Genomic DNA, 15,620 nt, shown 5'->3' with positions numbered 1-15,620 from the left:
CCCTTTAGTCACCATAACCCCTTCAGCCACATGTGTGCCCCATTCCCTCCTCTTCAGCTGGCCAGTTTGATACCTCAGGACATTGCTGGGCTTCTGCCAGATGACATCCTCAGGAGCTTTCCTGATCCACTAGAGGGTTGTTCCTGGGTATCTGGCCTGCTTGTCTGCCTTGTCTTGTAGGATGGCTTTGTGGTTGGGAAGGGGAGGGTCTGAGCAGGCGCAGGGACTTTGGTTACGGTATTTCCAATGAAGTGGGGTAGGGTGGCTGCACATGCTTCTGTGTAGGGGACTGGGCAGAGCAATAATCTTGAGTATCCAGCACATTTGGTTAACCGGAAACCTCCATTTCCCATGAGTGCTGGATAACAAAGCTTTTAGTGTACTGTGCATCATTTTACCCATCTTTGCTTCATATTTTTTATAAACAGTGTTGTGTTTTAATCAGCATTTGTTTAACAATGTAGGTGAGCCTTTCTAAGTCGCTGAGAGATACGACAAGCCGGCTTGCTGAATTAGGGTGGCTACATAACAAAATAAGAAAATATACAGACCAGAGAAGCATGGATCGTGCATTTGGACTAGTGGGTCAGGTATGTTGGTTTCAAAACAGGCTGACGTGTGCCTTTCGTGTTGGTTTCAAAACAGGCTGACGTGTGTTTCTTTAAAAAAATACAAAAAGAAATCTGCTGTATCTAATAGTGTGAAAGCTTGGGAGGAAGAAAAACCGAGTAGTCTTTGGTGTCAAAGACTTGTTGGGTTATTACTGGTATTTCAGAACTGTTGATAGTAGGTAAGAGACGTAGTGTTGCTGTTATGGGCAATATCTTACAATGCAAGTAAGAGGTGGGTGTTGGATCCGAGAAAAACATGCACATTTGAACTGCAAAAAGGCCGCTACTTATAGCAAAAATGAGCCCTAAGGTTGTGTGAAGTAACTGGCAAAACAATGGACTTTGCCAGGGACAAAAGGTTTAATTACTCCTCAGGAAGTTGAGGTATTAGGATATGAAAGGGCATGAGGTAATGGCAACATGGAAGAATACCTTAGTTTGCCTGATTAAGTACTGGCAATGACCTTAGTATATAGTTTTAGATATATGAAGATGTCTGTAAGGTTTTCCCTGGTAGGGAGGAAGTGGACAGGAGATGACTGCCTTAATCTATGCTGCAAAAGCTGGAGGGTGAATAGGATATGCAAGGGGCTAGCCAGACTCCTCTGAATAGACCCCTGATTACTGATGGGATTAAGGTGCTGACTATCAGTTCCTGCTTGGAGTGCTTCATTAGGTATGCAAGGGAGGCTGTGTACCCCCTGTTGCCTTTCCCATCTCAAGGCCAAAAGAATGCAAACAACCCATCTCTGCCTGACAGGATTTGCGTTTTAGCTTCCTGCCTAGTAACCGTAATTTTTCCTCTTGGATCACACAAGTGTGGTTCCCAACATGGTTGGGGGCCACCATGCATAGTGACCTTGGGCTTTCCTTCCACACAAATCTGCCGACCAATTTTGGCACCATGTGATAGCCACAACTCCCCCTCCCCATGAAGTCAAAGCAACTGATACAGACCAATCTCTGTATTCCTAAATACTAATTCTACCACTACTGAAAAACATTACACAGCACAAATATACATGTTGTAAAAGCCCACAAGGAACTGTACAAAATCGCTTTATGACACTGCATTGCCTTTAGAAAAACATAGCTGAGGTCATGATCATTGCTGGAATGGGCAGTGCAAGACAGAGGAGGCGCATCTGTGGCAACAAGAATATCTGAAAAGTTTTGGGAGGATGCAGCTAAATATTGGGAGAGAGCTGAGGGCATTCTTCCAAAATTCCCATTACTTTGGAACAATGTTAAAATTTATCGGGTTTTGGTTTTTTTGAAGGACAAAGAATTGCTACTAAATAATATTTCAGAATATTGGGAAATGAGTAAAATCCTTTAGCTGTGTTGAAAAGCTACAGAAGTGAGGATAAAAATTCCTATGTTGGAATGCAGGATAGGAAAAACGGAAATAATGATTAGTTTATAGTGACTGGTTCTTATAAGATTTTAGATTAGGCTGCTTTCAAATATTTCAGAAAATTAATTTCTGTCCTTTTCGTTCCTCAGTTTTTCCTTTATTATAGTTATGATTGTTGTTCCATTGATTCAGTTGGATTAATTTGCAATCTGTTGTCTTCTTTTCTTTTATGTAAAATCACCTGTGTACATATATTTCTGAAGGCATTTGAATTTAATTAACTTGGGAATCTTTCAGTGGGGCACTTATTTTAATAATATCTTCTAGATTTTTAAATTATTTAATAGTCACAATCCAGAGTGAGTTCAGTGAGACAATTTAGTATGCTTTTTCTTGAAGATTTTTCTGAGGCAGGTTTTTGTCTTAGCAGACTGCTTTTATAAGTCCTCTTGAGTTTAAAAAGTGACTTGTTATGAATGTATTTGGCACCACAAAGTCATTTGCCCTGTAGGATACATGTGAACGTACAAACTTAGTGGTATATAGAGAGTGTTTATGTGTAAATTGTGTCAATTTTTTTTGTTTATTCACTTTTACAGAGCTTTTGTGCTGCCTTAAACCAGGAACTCAAAGAATATTACAGGCTACTATCTGTTTTACACTCACAGGTAAATAAAATGAATATGTGGTTGTTTCTTGCTGGAGTCTACCAGTTTAGCCAAATCGGCTTGTATAATAGGCTTGTAAGTAAGCAGTTGTCACTAGTGGGCAAGATTTGCCTCCAGGTGTGAGAGATTTTTTTTTGTAAACTGGATGAAAATGGGTTGTTCTTTTTAGGCTGCAGATGGTGTTATAAATAAAGTGTGTTGGTAGTTACCTGAGGTTCAAAAACTACTGGTGGATTATTAACTGTTGCAAGCTGTTGCAGCCCTGATCTATATAAAAAAATTGCTTTTACAGAAACAATGTTAAAATATTCTGAACACTTTCAAGCAATGTGATGCTTATTTGGTTCTTTTGCAGCAAAGCAAAGTCTGTGGACAGAGAAGGATGTAACTCTGCTTAAGGTTGCACTGTTGGAATCCTTTCTGCATTGCGCCATACACTTCATGTCTTCTTCATCTGCTTTCTAATTTCTTTTTTACAATTTGTCTCTTTTAATTGCTTATCCTTTTGATTTACGTGATTTCCTCTAACTTTGCAAAACTTTCAGCCTAAGCATTTTATTTTATATTAAAAAAAAATACTGGGTGTATTAAAAGGTTAAAAAGAATACTAGAGGAAAGCATGTTTCGGTTCTTTACTAGAGCTGGTCTTTTTTCACCCTTCTCTTTTCCTAGTTGCAGGTGGAAGATGATCAGGGTGTAAATTTGGGGACTGAGAGCAGTTTAACACTTCGGCGTCTCTTAGTCTGGACGTACGATCCTAAGATAAGATTGAAGACACTGGCAGCGCTTGTTGATCACTGTCAAGGTCTGTGAATAAAGTTGTCTTTTCACCTGTAGATGAAGTTAAAAAATGAGTGTCAAGCCAATTTGGAAATTACTGAAAATTCCTTGTATGTAAAAAGTTGATTTGTCCAACCCTAAATTACTGCATTGCGGGGGGGGGGGGAATTCAGAATTAACAGTGCAGTCCTTAGCAGATCTTCTCAGAATCCTGCTGGTCTGCTCCTGGGACAGTGTTTTTAGGATTGCAGTGTAAATGGTTCTCAGGACTGCTTTTGTAACGCAAGTGTTTTGCTAGCTGGTGTAAACAGTGCATGCCTTGCTGGAGAGTTTCAACCAGCCAGCCATTTGAATATGTCACTGGAAAAAAATATCTCTAGCTTAAAGCATTTCATATTTCACATTATTATTGGCCTAATCTTCATGGATGTTTAGCTCTATTTTGAGAATGCCAGTATAGTTCCATGGGCAAGGATGTGTTTTGCGTTTAAAATGTCAAGTTTACGTTATTGCCTTAAGATTGTGCACCTGTGTTAGACCAGAGAGGTAGGTGTGTTACAGCCCATTTCTGAGGCTGGGGGCTGAATGGACTTAGGAGGTGCCGTGACCCCTAGACGAACTGGCATGGACGCCAGTGCAGTGCCACTTGTGCCAAGGGCGGCAGTGTGGCCCTTGAATGCCGGCTTGGCTTCCTGCCGGCGTACTGCCAGCGCAAGTCCTCGTGCCGGCATCCTGGGAGGCATTCCCAGGGCATTTGTGTGTGTTTGGAACTGCCAGTAGGTAGCTTCCTAACCCCTTTCAGCCCAGGAACAGCAGTGCTGTGCCAGCTTTTTGTCGGCGCAGCGTCACTGTTTTCTATGGGGCTTTCCCCCCTTTTAAAACATTTTTTTTGGGGCAGAAATGCCCTTTTTTCCTCCTGCCGCAACCGCTAAACTTCTGTGGAGGCGCAGTCACACTGACCCCAGCCACTGCAGGTTTCAGAAATGGGCTGTAAGTCTATTGCAGCAAAATAAAACACAACTCCAGAGGAGTCAGTCAAGTATTTTGTGGCAGGCAAAAGCTGTAAAGATACCTGGAGTGTGATTGGGCACATAAGCTGCTGATCTCAGTCGCTGTTAAGAGATTGGGAATAAGATGCAGAATTGCACAGGTTGTATTCTGATACAAATCTAAAAAGTATGAGTGTGTGTGTCAGAGAGAGAGATTTAGCTCCTTTTTTGGCAATCTTCAGTGACATTTTGCATTTGTAGCCAGCTCTGTTTTAACGATCTAGGTAATATAACTACACAGCAGTCTGCCTGGTGATCTGGGTGGTACCCTTGGAACCCTTGACCCCTGTTTTCCCATCAGTGAGAGGGAGAAGTTTTCAGCATGTTGAATGCTGGGGAATAATGTGGCTTGTGGGAAAAAGTACACTACTCCCACGTACAGTGCAATCCTAAACCAAATTACACCCTTCCAAGTCCATTGAAGGCAGTGGGCATAGAAGGCTATAACTCTGTTTAGGATTGTAATGTTCTTCTGGGCTCAGACGTTCTGGAAGAGTGCACTTCCAGTCCCTAAAATCCTGAGATGCTTGTGTGGATTAGTGTTATTACCGTATATACTCGTGTATAAGCCGAGTTTTTCAGCCCCCCAAAAAGGCTGAAAAATCCCAACTCGGCTTATACACGGGTCAATACGGTAATTGGGCGGTTTCTCTTTCGGAGCCGCCTGAATCGCGCTCCCGCCGGCCAGCTGATTCCCCCCCACCCCCCCAGCGCGCTCCAGCTGATTCCCCCCAGCCCACCCCCACTGCACCGCGCCTTCTGATGTGTGGTGGCAGCGGCAGTTTCTTCTCGCCCACCTCACCAGGGCTGGTCCTCCCGTTCTACAGCTGATCCGCGGGCCTCTTCCTCCCGCTCTAAAATTGCGGCCGCCATTTTAGAGCGCCTCTCCCGGTGAGTAGGGGGTTCAGAGGTTCTTCCCCCTCCCCCCCTTGGATGGCACTGGGGTCGGGGTGGGTTGGGAGGGCCCGGGAGGCCGGCGGGAGGGCGGCCTGGGGCAGGGGCGAGACCATCCCTGCGCTCTAAAATGGCGGCCGCCATTTTAGAGCACAGCATTACTGGTAAAGGGAATTTCTTATTGACCCTCGGCTTATACGCGGGTCAATAAGAAATTCCCTTTTCTGGCCTCAAATTTGGGGGGTCGGCTTATACTCGGGTCGGCTTATACCCGAGTATATACGGTAAGAAATATTTCCCACACCAAATAATGATGGCCATTGCTGTTCAGCTTTTTGTCTATGTTTCTGTTCGTAAACTCTTTATAGTGATGGCAGCTTTATGATAGCTATTATATTTTTCAAACATAAAACAAAACATACACATTAGATTCTTAGATTATACTGGAATTTACTCTATAATTTCAATTTGATTATACCTTTGAATTATTATATTTTCATATCGTATAATAGATTTCTTACTTAAATTATTACAGTGTTGTTTTTATTCGTTAACAGCTATATAATCAAGAGATCGAACTGTTATGCACTAAGGATGTTAACTTAGCCTTAGTAGCATATTCTGCTACTTTATTTGCCCATTCAGTTACCTCTGGATAATCTTCAGCTTTCCATTTTCTTGCGTACTCCACTCTTGCCTCTGTCACCATATACTTAAAACAGTTCATTATATATTTTTGGTATATTATCTGGCAAAATATTTAGCAACACATTTTTTGGATCTAACACAAACTTAATGTTCAATATTGTTTGCATTTCATCATATATCATTTTCCAATATTTTCTTGGTTTTTTTACAAGTCCGCCACATATGATATAAGTTGCATCTATACTTTGACATTTCCAACACTTCCCATCAAAACCTTTCCAATATCTTTAGGCAATATAAAAAAGGTAAAGGTCCCCTGTGCAAGCACCGGGTCATTCCTGACCCATGGGGTGATGTCATATCCCGACATTTACTAGGCGGACTTTGTTTACGGGGTGGTTTGCCAGTGCCTTCCCCAGTCAGCTTCCCTTTACCCCCAGCAAGCTGGGTACTCATTTGACCGACCTCGGAAGGATGGAAGGCTGAGTCAACCTTGAGCCGGCTACCTGAAACCATCTTCCATCGGGATCGAACTTAGGTCGTGAGCATAGCTTGGACTGCAGTACTGCACCTTACCAATCTGCGCCACGGGGCTCTTGGATATATATTACCATCTAAAATACATTTTTATACCAGTTTTTTCTCAACATTTGACATTCAGTAAACTTAATTTCTTTTAACCACAAATTCTCCCACAGAGTCATATCATGATAGTTATTTTACCAGGCCAGTGTCAATAAACACTGAAAGAATATTAGGCACAGTGTTAGTGTGGTGTAGGCCTTATGAAGTGTTTTGTTTTGAAGTATCAGGTGACCACTTTTTAGTGAAAGTTGATGTAGGGCATAGCCATAGGTGCATTATTAGTTATCTAGTTGGCATGACTTGAAGTCCTTGTTTGCTTCTGCAGGAAGAAAAGGGGGCGAACTAGCGTCAGCTGTGCACGCCTACAGTAAAACCGGTGACCCATACATGAGGTCCCTGGTGCAGCATATTCTCGGTCTTGTGTCGCATCCTGTCTTGAATTTCCTTTACCGGTGGATTTACGACGGGGAGCTGGAGGACACCTACCATGAAGTAGGTTGCATAAAATGCTTCCTTATCTGAGGTTCTGTTTCTTATTTTGGTGAGAAGTGAAAAGTGTTCTAAGGGTTAAAGTGTAGATTTGAGCCTGCGCTGCTCAAACATGGGCTGTTACCGCACTAGGTATTCCCACCGATGTATTAAGAGTTTGAAACTGTTATAAAAAATACTGTTCGCACTTTGTTTTGCCCCTTTAGCTGTGAAGACGTCTTCCAACCATTTTTTAGCCGTGGCATCCAAAAACCCTTTTAAAGCGATGTTTTTTATAACATTTCCAAACTCTTGATACATCGCTGAGAATACCTAGTGTGTTAACAGCCATGGTTTGGAGCGGTGGACTCTGATCTGGAGAACCGGGTTTGATTCCCCACTCCTACACACGAAGCCAGCTGGGTGACCTTGGGCTAGTCACAGCTCTCTCAGCCCCATCGCAGGGTGTCTGTTGTGGGGAGGGGAAAGGGATTGGAAGCCGGTTTGATTCTTCCTTAAGTGCTAGAGAAAGTCAGCATATAAAAACCAACTCTTCTAAAATAAACTTTCATGAACTAAATAATTCTACGGTGTAGAAGTTCTGAGAACACTTTACTTTGGTAGATATGTTCTAAGTAGCATTACCACTACAATAAGTTTCCCATATCCCCTGCTGATGGGGGCAGGGGATTCTCCCACCCCCAGCTCACCTTTCTTACATCCGCTCAAAATTTAAAGAAACAGCCATCAGGCCTGTAGCATGAAGTCACTTCTGGGAAAACCCAGAACTGACGTCATGCCTCTAGGAATCGCTAAAAACTGCAGTAAAACCATAGAATGTTTAGCGATTCCTAGAGAGGACTGATGTTAATTCTGTGTTTTTCCCCCAGAAGTGATGTTACACTGTCGCTGACCACTGGTTGCCAGGCTGGCACTGGCAACCCTACATCTAGCACCCTTGGCAAAAAGGGAGGTTGACTATGGTGGGATAAATAAATACGTTGGTTTTCTCCTCCTGTTCTACTGTATTGGCTTTATAAACAAGATCTTAATTTCATTTTGAGAAAAAATCTCCCTTTTTATCTGTTGGTCGGAAGGCCTTGGCATTTATTCATCAGTTAGACTGTATGATAATTTCACATTTCTCTGGCAGTCTTTTCTAACTAGCTATAATAAAAGTCAAGGAACCTTGAATGGGTAAAGTGAATCGATAAAATAATTATATTGCAATTATGTTCTGACCTTGGTTTGCTTCACCCTTTCCAAGATCTGTTCTTCTGCAGGAGTAATTATAAAATGCTCTTCCCGTTCTTTGTATTTTTTTTACTAGATGTTTTCTAAATACATTAATTGCATGTTACTTTGCCCTCGTTATAAAATGAGGGCTTTTATAACTCCCAAAGATGATTGCATTGTCTGATGGATTTTAAAATTAAATTTTTCTCATTAATACTCAAATTATGGCTCCATGCCAGTTACCAAGGGGAATTGCGGTAATAAATTTCAGAGACTGATTTTGTTGGGGTTTTTTCCAAGTGTATATTATACCTACTCTCCTGGGTAAATTTTTTTCTATTCATGGATTAATATTGCATTTCAGTACAGCTGCTATACTTTTAGAATACTATGTCTAGGGCCTGTTCCGAAGATGCGCCCTGTCTTCCAGGGGCTTTTTGCATGGCACTGAGATCAGGAGCTGGTCTTAGGCAGATGGGGTTGGAGCCAAACTAATTGGCAGTTTCCACTGATTCCCCTTCTTGCTGCAGATCTCCCTCATGCCATTCCTCGGGGTTCCCTGTCTCTCCCTTGAGCAGCATTTCCCCCCATAATTTTTTATTAAAGAAAAAAAAAATATAACATACATACTGACCATACATACAATGTATTAGACCTTCCAAAGGGTATCAGATATTTACAACATTCTAACTGCATAACAAGAATTGCTCTCATGAGATAACATAGCTACTATCACTAAAAAACCAATATTCTTAACGGATTTTTACTATTTTATATAATAAATACCTGCTTGTATATTCCCGCCATTGCTAAATAGACTTGATTAGTCAAATTATACGTTGTTAATTATAGTTTATAAGACTCGCCTCTGAATTCTACCCTGTGTTTTATTACTGCTCTAATCAGGTTAATATTCCAATTCAGTATAATCTACTATAAACAATTAGAGATTCAGTTGAGCGTATTCAAAATAGAGCTTCCATTTTTATTGAAATTCTCCCATAGGTCTTCTATTTATCAGATTAGATCTCTTGAGCAGCATTTTGTGAAAATCCATAAGCTGCAGTGGGAGGGGAGAGGTGCTAAAGTCCCATTTGTCTGGATGCAACCCATGCATACCTTCACCACACAGAACACCTGAACATTTATTTAAGTGTGGAATCTTCCTGATCCTTACTATCCAAGCTCTGCTTTATAACATGGTCTGGTTTGGGTGGTCAGGGAGACCCTTTGTTCACTTAATGTGAATTCTGTGTCTTCTGGTTAATTTGCAATGTTCAGTATGTAGCAGGAGGACATATGAGCGAGTGACCTCACGCTCTCCTGGAATGTAATATCTGAACAGGCATGCTGCCCTTCTGTTGTAGTAGTCTGGAAAACGCAAACAAAATAATCAGCCCACACATTTGGTTTGCTCTTTCTTTCTGGTAAAATTATCCTTCAACTAGTGTAGAAGTCATTAAAAAAATTCCTTCTGTTGTCATTGAGTTCTAGTAGTTTGTTGTTTTGTTGTGCTGAAAGATAACAGCAGTGAAACAACTTTCTGATTTTACGTTATTAAAAAGATCATTGTGTGTGCTTGTATGTCTTGTAAAATGTATAGTGGTTTGAATATACAGGGTTTTTAAAAAAAGATAACTATGAAGCCTTTTGTTTTGTCTGCAGTTTTTTGTAGCTTCAGACCCTACCGTAAAAACAGATCGATTGTGGCATGATAAATACTCATTGAGAAAATCGATGATTCCTTCTTTTATTACAATGGATCAGTCAAGAAAGGTATGACCAAAAAACTCTTTTTTTAAAAGTTAACGTAATTGAAATGTAAGCATAGAGGAGGGCAACTCACTCACTCATGCACAATTAATTTGAGTGGATGGCCCCTGTGTCCAGTATCTGATGTGAATGCCCATCACAGCTGCATTGAGATTGTTGATCTGTGAACCATGTCTTTTTTACCTGTCAGTGATCTGGCAGAATATGTCAAAGATGCAAGTTTGAAAAATATATATATTTGGAGAGTGTAGCAATTAGTTTGGATAACCTTTTTATTGTTGTATTTTAGTCTTAGCTTGGTATAGGGGAGGGGCTGTGGCTCGGTGGTAGAGCATCTGCTTGGCATGCAGAAGGTCCCAGGTTCAATCCCTGGCATCTCCAGTTAAAGAGACTAGGTGAGTAGGTGATGTGAAAGACCCCTGCCTGAGACCCTGGAGAGGCACTGCTGGTCTGAGTAGACAGTACTGACTTTGAAGGACCAAGGATCTGATTCAGTATAAGGCAGCTTCATGTGTTCATGTGTATTGGAAACATTAGCTGTAGTAACTAGTGTATCTGTGTTTTGTTCTTTTCTTAAGAAGCTGAAAACTGGCCGCTCTTATTTATTTTCTGGAAAAAAGTAATTTATAAAAATACTCTGTTTAGGTTCTTCTGATAGGAAAATCCATAAACTTCTTGCATCAGGTTTGTCATGACCAAACTCCATCATCAAAGATGATAGCTGTGGCAAAATCCTCGGAATCACCAAAAGATGGTATGAAATTAGAGTAAGATTACTGTAGCAGTATGCATTGTAACAGAATACCTGCTTTTTTGGGGGGGGAGTTTTGGGTTCTTTTTTACCTGCCCCCCAACCTTTAATTCCCCCCCTTTTTTTGTAAATCTGTGGTTTCTGCTGGATTTGCAGAAATGTACTGCAAGGCCTGTGCAGCCACCCTGCCCTCTGGATATGGGTGGTTATTCTTTTCTGTGAAAATTTACATATTAAAAAACTTTTATGAAACGTGGCATGGAAGAAGCTCAGCTCGACCAGAATATTAACTTTCATGGTTGTGATTCAAAATGATTTGTGATAAACTCCTGCAGCTGTAGATAGATGCGAGCAATACTATTTACAAATTCAACAAATTTTGATATCGGGCTGTGTAGAATTTCTGCTTTTCCAATGCTGAATATTGTCAGTATTTGTTGAAAAAAAAATGATTATCAGCTATAAACCTTGATCACATATGGCCCTCCCTCGTTGGACTGGGGCAAAGATCTTCATATTTTAGAAAGTGAGATTATATTTGGAAATTAGTCAGGAAGGCTTTAAGAAGCATAACATCAAGAAGAATAAAAAAATACCTTGCCTAAGCTACATTAGTTTGGCAGTACAAGAGGAAGGTTAATAGAATTATTTTTTTATAATGTAAGAGTAAAGGTAGTTAATACTTTGTTGTAGTTATGTTTTTAATCTCAACTATCACTTTGTGGAAATCTTACAGTACAGGGGAAAACAATTACATTAAAAAACCACCCCTTCACTTGTAGACAATTTTCCCTCACAGCATCCAATAAAAAAGGAATTTTCTATCTATAGATAAATGTTCTTGCTTAGTGGCTCTGTTGTGCCTCAATAGTAGAATTGTACATTGCGTAACCACCCATTTCCTGAGGGTTGTTTGTATGTAATGCCACAGAATACACATCAGTAAGGCATTTTAGCCATTTAGTACAGGGTGGGGTTTCAGTTTATACTACATCAGACCCTTGGACTGATTTGAACATGTGCTTTATTTTGAGCACAATCCTGAAGGGACTACATTAGGCGCTTTGGAACACAGGCAAGATAATTCTGCAGTCATCTTGTTTGTGAGCTTCCTAGAGGCACCAGGTTGGCCACAGTGCGAACAGACTGCTGGACTTGATGGGCCTTGGTCTGATCCAGCAGAGCTTTTCTTATGGGGGCGATAGATCCACAGTGGCTGGGAGCGGCGGAGCCACACCACTTCCCCAGAGGCTTCCCGGCTGCCGCAGAGCCTAAAAAAGCATTTTTTTAAAATAAAAAAAGGGGAAATGCCCATTGAAAACAGCGAGCTGCTCAAGGGGTCGTTCCCATGGCAAAAGGGCTGTGGAAGCTGCCTAAAGACAGCTCCGTCCCCAGGAACGCCCCCTCCCCACCAGGAAAGCCCTGCTGGGAAAGCCCTGCCAGCGTGGCTGCATGCTTGCCCTTGCGCTGATGGTGGCACCTACGCCAGTGTGGGGTCACGCTGGCTCCAAAGGAGCTTCGCTCCCCCCTTCAGGAATGGGCTGCCCAATTCTAGACTTTTCATGAGAATATTTGCAAGACTATGAATGTTTCATAATTACTACAGAAGTATTTATGCTAACAGTTTAAAAGCGTGAATCGGTTACTGTAGCCATTATATACTAAAAAAATGTATTTATTTAAAGACCTTCGAGGCATTTAGCTCTGAAAACCTGAATTTAAGCCCCAGTTAAATGCATGGATCTCCTCCCATTGCTCGTTGAGCAAAGATAGAGGCAGTGATTTAGTTTTATAGAATTCAAGTCAATGAGTTGTCCTGCCTTGAGTTGTGAAGTTTATACTGCTTGCACTGGAGAGAGAGAATAATAAAGATGGCACGTTTGCAGCCTCGGTGACATCTGATTTTTCTGTTAGCAGCTGCTGAAATGTTCACAGATTTGGAAAATGCATTTCAGGGAAAAATAGATGCCGCGTATTTTGAGACCAGCAAATATTTACTCGATGTCCTTAATAAAAAGTACAATTTACTGGAACACATGCAGGCCATGAGGCGTTACCTACTTCTTGGTCAAGGAGATTTTATCAGGCACTTAATGGACTTGCTGAAGTAAGTGACTTGGCTTGTATTGGTATTGAATATGTAATGTTTTTGTCACAGGGGGACTATCTCAGGAAATACGGTATAGTCCCACAGAATTTTTTTTGCCTGAGATCCCATAAGGAAACCTTTAATCTCCCGTAAGAAGGGCCATAGTCAAATCCAACAGACCAATAAGGATTTCGCCCCGTCTGTCTTTCGAAGGCCTAATGCAGGGAAGGGAATCTGTGGAGACCCACAGACTCGGAACCATGTTTCTTTTCAAAGGCTTAATACAGGGGAAGGGATGTGTGTAATTGGTTCTTGTAGGTTATCCGGGCTGTGTAACCATGGTCTTGGTATTTTCTTTCCTGACGTTTCGCCAGCAGCTGTGGCAGACATCTTCAGAGGAGTAACACTGAAGGACAGAGAGACACTGTCCTTCAGTGTTACTCCTCTGAAGATGCCTGCCACAGCTGCTGGCGAAACGTCAGGAAAGAAAATACCAAGACCACGGTTACACAGCCCGGATAACCTACAAGAACCAATGAACTCTGACCGTGAAAGCCTTCGACGATGTGTGTAATGATCTGCACATTCAGAATCCTCTTCCTAGCCAGTCCCACAGTTCTGCTAAGGAGGTTGTGAGGTCCTCTGATGTAAATAATAGGAAAGAGTATCCAGTCTCTGGGTCAGTTGATAAACATAACCAGGATGCTATTTTAGCAAGCCGGTTTCATGATTTAAATTCTGTTGAAGCTTTAGAAACCTGTTGAGGCTAATCTGTTTTCCTCCTTCTGTTCCCTGTCTGCAAGTGAGCAAGATAACATGATAAAGCGATTTCAGCTTCTTCAGCAAAAGTTACAGTAATTGTGCCAAAGTCCTTCCCAATTGGCAAACCATCCGTTCTTCAGATAAAAGTATAGTCGACATACCTGCTTCCCCTTCTCAACTGATTACCAGCTCTAAGTTTTAGGAGAATATTGATAAAGGGGCAGCGGTCTCTTTACCTGTGGAGGCTGAAGTGATAGTACGTAACTCTAATAATAATGGCTGTGCTGTGTACGAACAAGACATTATAAATGTCTAATGTTTGTACAGGAGCAGAAGTTGGAAATCCAAAATAGAGTTTTGCTGTGGGCGAACAGAAAAACTTACTTTTACAATACACAGATACGTGAATGCTGCTATTAATATATTCTATGGAGTGGTACAGTATAGCCTGATCTCTTTTTTTAATTTTAAATTTTTATACAAACAATGCACAGTATACAGAAAAAATTACATAAAATCAAAATCAAAATAACAGCCCTACTTGGCGAAATGACACTTTTTTCTTTTGGTTGACATTGAGGTGCACACTCTGAATGATATGCCAGCCCGGTCCAGAAAGAATTATTTTAACTACACTCCTTGGATGGGTGCTTATACATTTCTAAATATAGTTGAGCAACACTCACTTCAATTACATCTTATAACTTATATTTGTATTTAAAATTTTATGTGTGCAAAACGTGTTGTATTAGACCACTGAGGAAGCGGAAATACGTTTGGCATGTAAATTATCATCCCTGTATCTGTTGCCGTATGGGCTTGTTTTTAATATATGCATAAGCGCTTTATAATAAATATATTTCGTTGTTTTATTTAGGTCTTGCGTCACCCAACCTTTTGGGTACCCAACTTTGTTTTTAGGTTGGGTCTTGCCCCCCTCTGTTTCGTCCCAAATTGCACAGTTAGAACCTGTGTATATAGAACATCATATGGAGATCAGGCTAATGAAGGGGCCTACTGTCATATTCAGGCATACAAACAAGAATATCTGCAAATAGTTATGCATGGAAAGGCCCGACATTCACAATAATAGCTAGGTGTTGCAGTGTGCCTAGAACAAATAGTGTCTGTTCGGGAAAGGGGTTCATGAAACTTCCTAATGGGGATCCTCTTCTCTTTGTGGGGAGGGAATAGCAGATTGTGCCCATTTGGGGTCAGTTGAAGAATAAATGTTGATACAATTAAAATGTAGAGTTGCAACTTAAAATGGGTGCCGTGCATTTTGCAGAACTAAACTAGCCCTCAAGGCTCGAATGTTTTTCTCGTTGAGGTTTTCGACGAGTATAAAACATTTAGGTATATAGATATGTAGACAGAAATTTATAGAGACTCTGGCTTGAACTATTCAGCTGCTGTTGCAATTCATAATATTTTGATCAACAGGAAGTGAAATCTGCCCTTTGATGAATGTTTCAAAATATCTATCTTAAATGTGCACTTAGATCTCCAGCTTGGAAATGCATAGATCCTGTACTTAACTTCCACACCCTCATTTGCCTCACTAGGTGCCAGTAGCTTTTGAAAGCATCTGGGGCTTTCCCTTGGGATGGAGTTTCAAAAGTAGAATGGCAGGCTTCCTACATGTTACATGCCTTTCCCTTCCATAATGCAGATTTTTTGTTACAAAAGATTCCATTTACTTGCCAGACATCAAAGGGAGCTTCTTCTTGTCCAGGAACTGAATGGATGTAGCATCTCCGCACTAAAGTGCAACAGAATAATGAGGAGACGTGGAATCAGCACAACACTTGGTGCCTCAGACAGTGAAGAGTTGTGTTTTAGTGCAACGAAATACCTTTTGATATGGAATTTTTAATTTTCTATTTCAAGTTTATTGAAAATGTTATCTTAGACCTGTCCATTGTTTTTCTAATGCAAAAGCACATTTG

General features: G+C 41.0%; 1 protein-coding gene across 2 annotated transcripts in view; it reads left to right on the top strand.

The window, feature by feature from the left end:
• TUBGCP3 (tubulin gamma complex associated protein 3) overlaps window positions 1-15,620 on the top strand; it is a 51,061-nt gene that overhangs the window by 16,265 nt on the left and 19,176 nt on the right. Inside the window, exons 8-14 of one of the 2 annotated variants that reach the window (XM_056861871.1) lie at window positions 465-590; window positions 2,568-2,636; window positions 3,315-3,441; window positions 6,918-7,084; window positions 9,962-10,072; window positions 10,715-10,823; window positions 12,738-12,927. In XM_056861871.1, the coding sequence (XP_056717849.1) occupies window positions 465-590; window positions 2,568-2,636; window positions 3,315-3,441; window positions 6,918-7,084; window positions 9,962-10,072; window positions 10,715-10,823; window positions 12,738-12,927 (899 nt within the window). Of the gene's footprint in view, window positions 1-464; window positions 591-2,567; window positions 2,637-3,308; window positions 3,442-6,917; window positions 7,085-9,961; window positions 10,073-10,714; window positions 10,824-12,737; window positions 12,928-15,620 lie in introns of both variants that reach the window. The other variant, XM_056861870.1, reaches the window with a different exon arrangement.

The sequence above is a fragment of the Euleptes europaea genome, chromosome 16 (genome assembly GCF_029931775.1).
Source record: "Euleptes europaea isolate rEulEur1 chromosome 16, rEulEur1.hap1, whole genome shotgun sequence".
NCBI lineage: Eukaryota > Metazoa > Chordata > Lepidosauria > Squamata > Sphaerodactylidae > Euleptes > Euleptes europaea.
Note: the sequence above shows the minus strand (reverse complement) of the source record. Positions and strands in the feature narration are given on the sequence as shown.